Source organism: Seriola lalandi, unplaced genomic scaffold, assembly GCF_002814215.2.
Source record: "Seriola lalandi dorsalis isolate HSWRI2012SDOR001 ecotype SW California unplaced genomic scaffold, Sedor1 jcf7180001975138, whole genome shotgun sequence".
Classification (NCBI taxonomy): domain Eukaryota; kingdom Metazoa; phylum Chordata; class Actinopteri; order Carangiformes; family Carangidae; genus Seriola; species Seriola lalandi.
In genome coordinates this window covers 1-1,535 of record NW_019445804.1, presented here as the reverse complement: position 1 = coordinate 1,535, position 1,535 = coordinate 1, and the positions used below count along the sequence as shown (strand labels likewise).

General features: G+C 39.4%; 1 protein-coding gene across 2 annotated transcripts; it reads right to left on the bottom strand.

The window, feature by feature from the left end:
* Window positions 1-6: 6 nt before the first annotated feature.
* LOC147820249 (uncharacterized) lies at window positions 7-1,528 on the bottom strand. 2 transcript variants are annotated; one of them, XM_087173781.1, is made up of 4 exons: window positions 1,459-1,528; window positions 1,266-1,375; window positions 1,086-1,180; window positions 7-1,002 (listed from the first exon to the last, which is right to left on the bottom strand). In XM_087173781.1, the coding sequence occupies exons 1-4, from the start codon at window positions 1,498-1,500 to the stop codon at window positions 854-856; spliced, it is 396 nt and encodes a 131-aa protein (XP_087029907.1). In that variant the 5' UTR covers window positions 1,501-1,528; the 3' UTR covers window positions 7-853. The 2 variants fall into 2 exon arrangements, with proteins under 2 accessions (XP_087029907.1, XP_087029908.1); XM_087173782.1 differs by having other exon boundaries at window positions 1,266-1,360.
* Between the last annotated feature and the right edge of the window lie 7 nt (window positions 1,529-1,535).

Sequence of the window (1,535 nt, the reverse complement as noted above, 5' to 3'; positions counted from 1 at the left end):
AATTATGACAGCTGTAATGTATTTTTCTAGCAAATGTGATATCCATTTAAATAAGAATTAAATACGTTAATTTGATTGTCACTGTGCTACTGTAAACAGGACTACAGTCTGGCCAAACTGCTTTGAAACAAAGTTGGCCAACAAACCAACTGTGGATGTCTTAACATAGCTTTGCTGATAACAACAGCTCTCAGGTTCAAAGGTTATTGCAGTAACTTCTTGTTTTCTCTTCTTGGTAGTCAATTGTTGGTTTTGTCAGGAGCTATGGATGAGTTATTACCATGTCCTAAATAGTGTACAGCTCACGGTGCCTACCAAAAAATCCCCCAAGACATCACACTGCATTTAGGCAATTCTAAAATGATACTAAGGAAGTAACCAATCATTTGACCATGGTTATTTCCTTTCAGTAAATCAGCTGTAGAGATAAATCTTCAGTACAATATAAAAGGAAAAAACCCCACAAAATTCTACAGAAATACCTGCAGGTCTAAAACAAACATGACATTTTGGATACTGACAAAATAATGATTAGCTAAATAAAAACAAATAAAACTCATCTTAACAATAAAAAAATGTATACTGTTTAAATTAAACACTCAACACAAGCAATACCTCAATAAACCTCAGTTTTCCCTTTGAAAATTATAAAATGCATGAGTTCAAAGTGTTTTCATTATTCACTTAATATTCTAAAATGTCACTTCTCTCAGCTCTTTCTCTTTGTTCCACTGGTTTAAAGTGCTTATGGGGGCAGAACTTAAAGTAATAAGTAATGAGAACTCTGTAACTGAACTGATATTTAGTGTTACAAGATATAAAGTTGCACTCCAACAGGACACTGTGCTGGACATTATTGTTGCTTGCAATTTTCCTTCTTCTCTTTTGGTTTAGTGCGTCCAGATTTTTCTGTTTGCCGCTTTGTGGGTGGGATGAAAGTAGGCTCCTCAAGGAAGTCATGTAAACCAGAATGCGGCAGGGGAAGCGACTGACAGGCTGGACCTATTATGGAGGAAAAGGATGTAAATATCCAGCCATTGTTTTACCAGTTTCATTTTGAGTGTAACTGGTCGTGTTTACATTACCTGTTTGTCCCACTCGAAGGCTGTCTGTGTCTTGCCTCCGGGCCTGGAAGGTCGGGTCCAGCTCCTCTGCAATGTTTCTGATCTGCTGGGTTTGTCTGCAAATGCAGCAGTTATACGTCAGAGTATAGTATATTCTATATCATCAGTTAAATATATATATGTTCAGGTAGAGACAATTACGGTAAAGTATAGGTGGGACTGGGTGGCTGGTTCTCTGGGGAGCAGTCCTCAGTGGGGGAAGGAAGGCCCTCTGAGTCAAGTCTCTCTCGCTGCACCTGAGGCAAAGGAGACTAACTCATTTCATCAGCTTATTTTTAAAATGCAGCTGTGCTAACAAAGATTATAGCAAGGCAATTGTTTGGAGCATATGTACCTGGCTCTCTCTTGCAGCTCGTCTGTCATGGTGACTGATCATTGCTCTGTGCTCGCGCCACGACGCCGGCCCCTCCA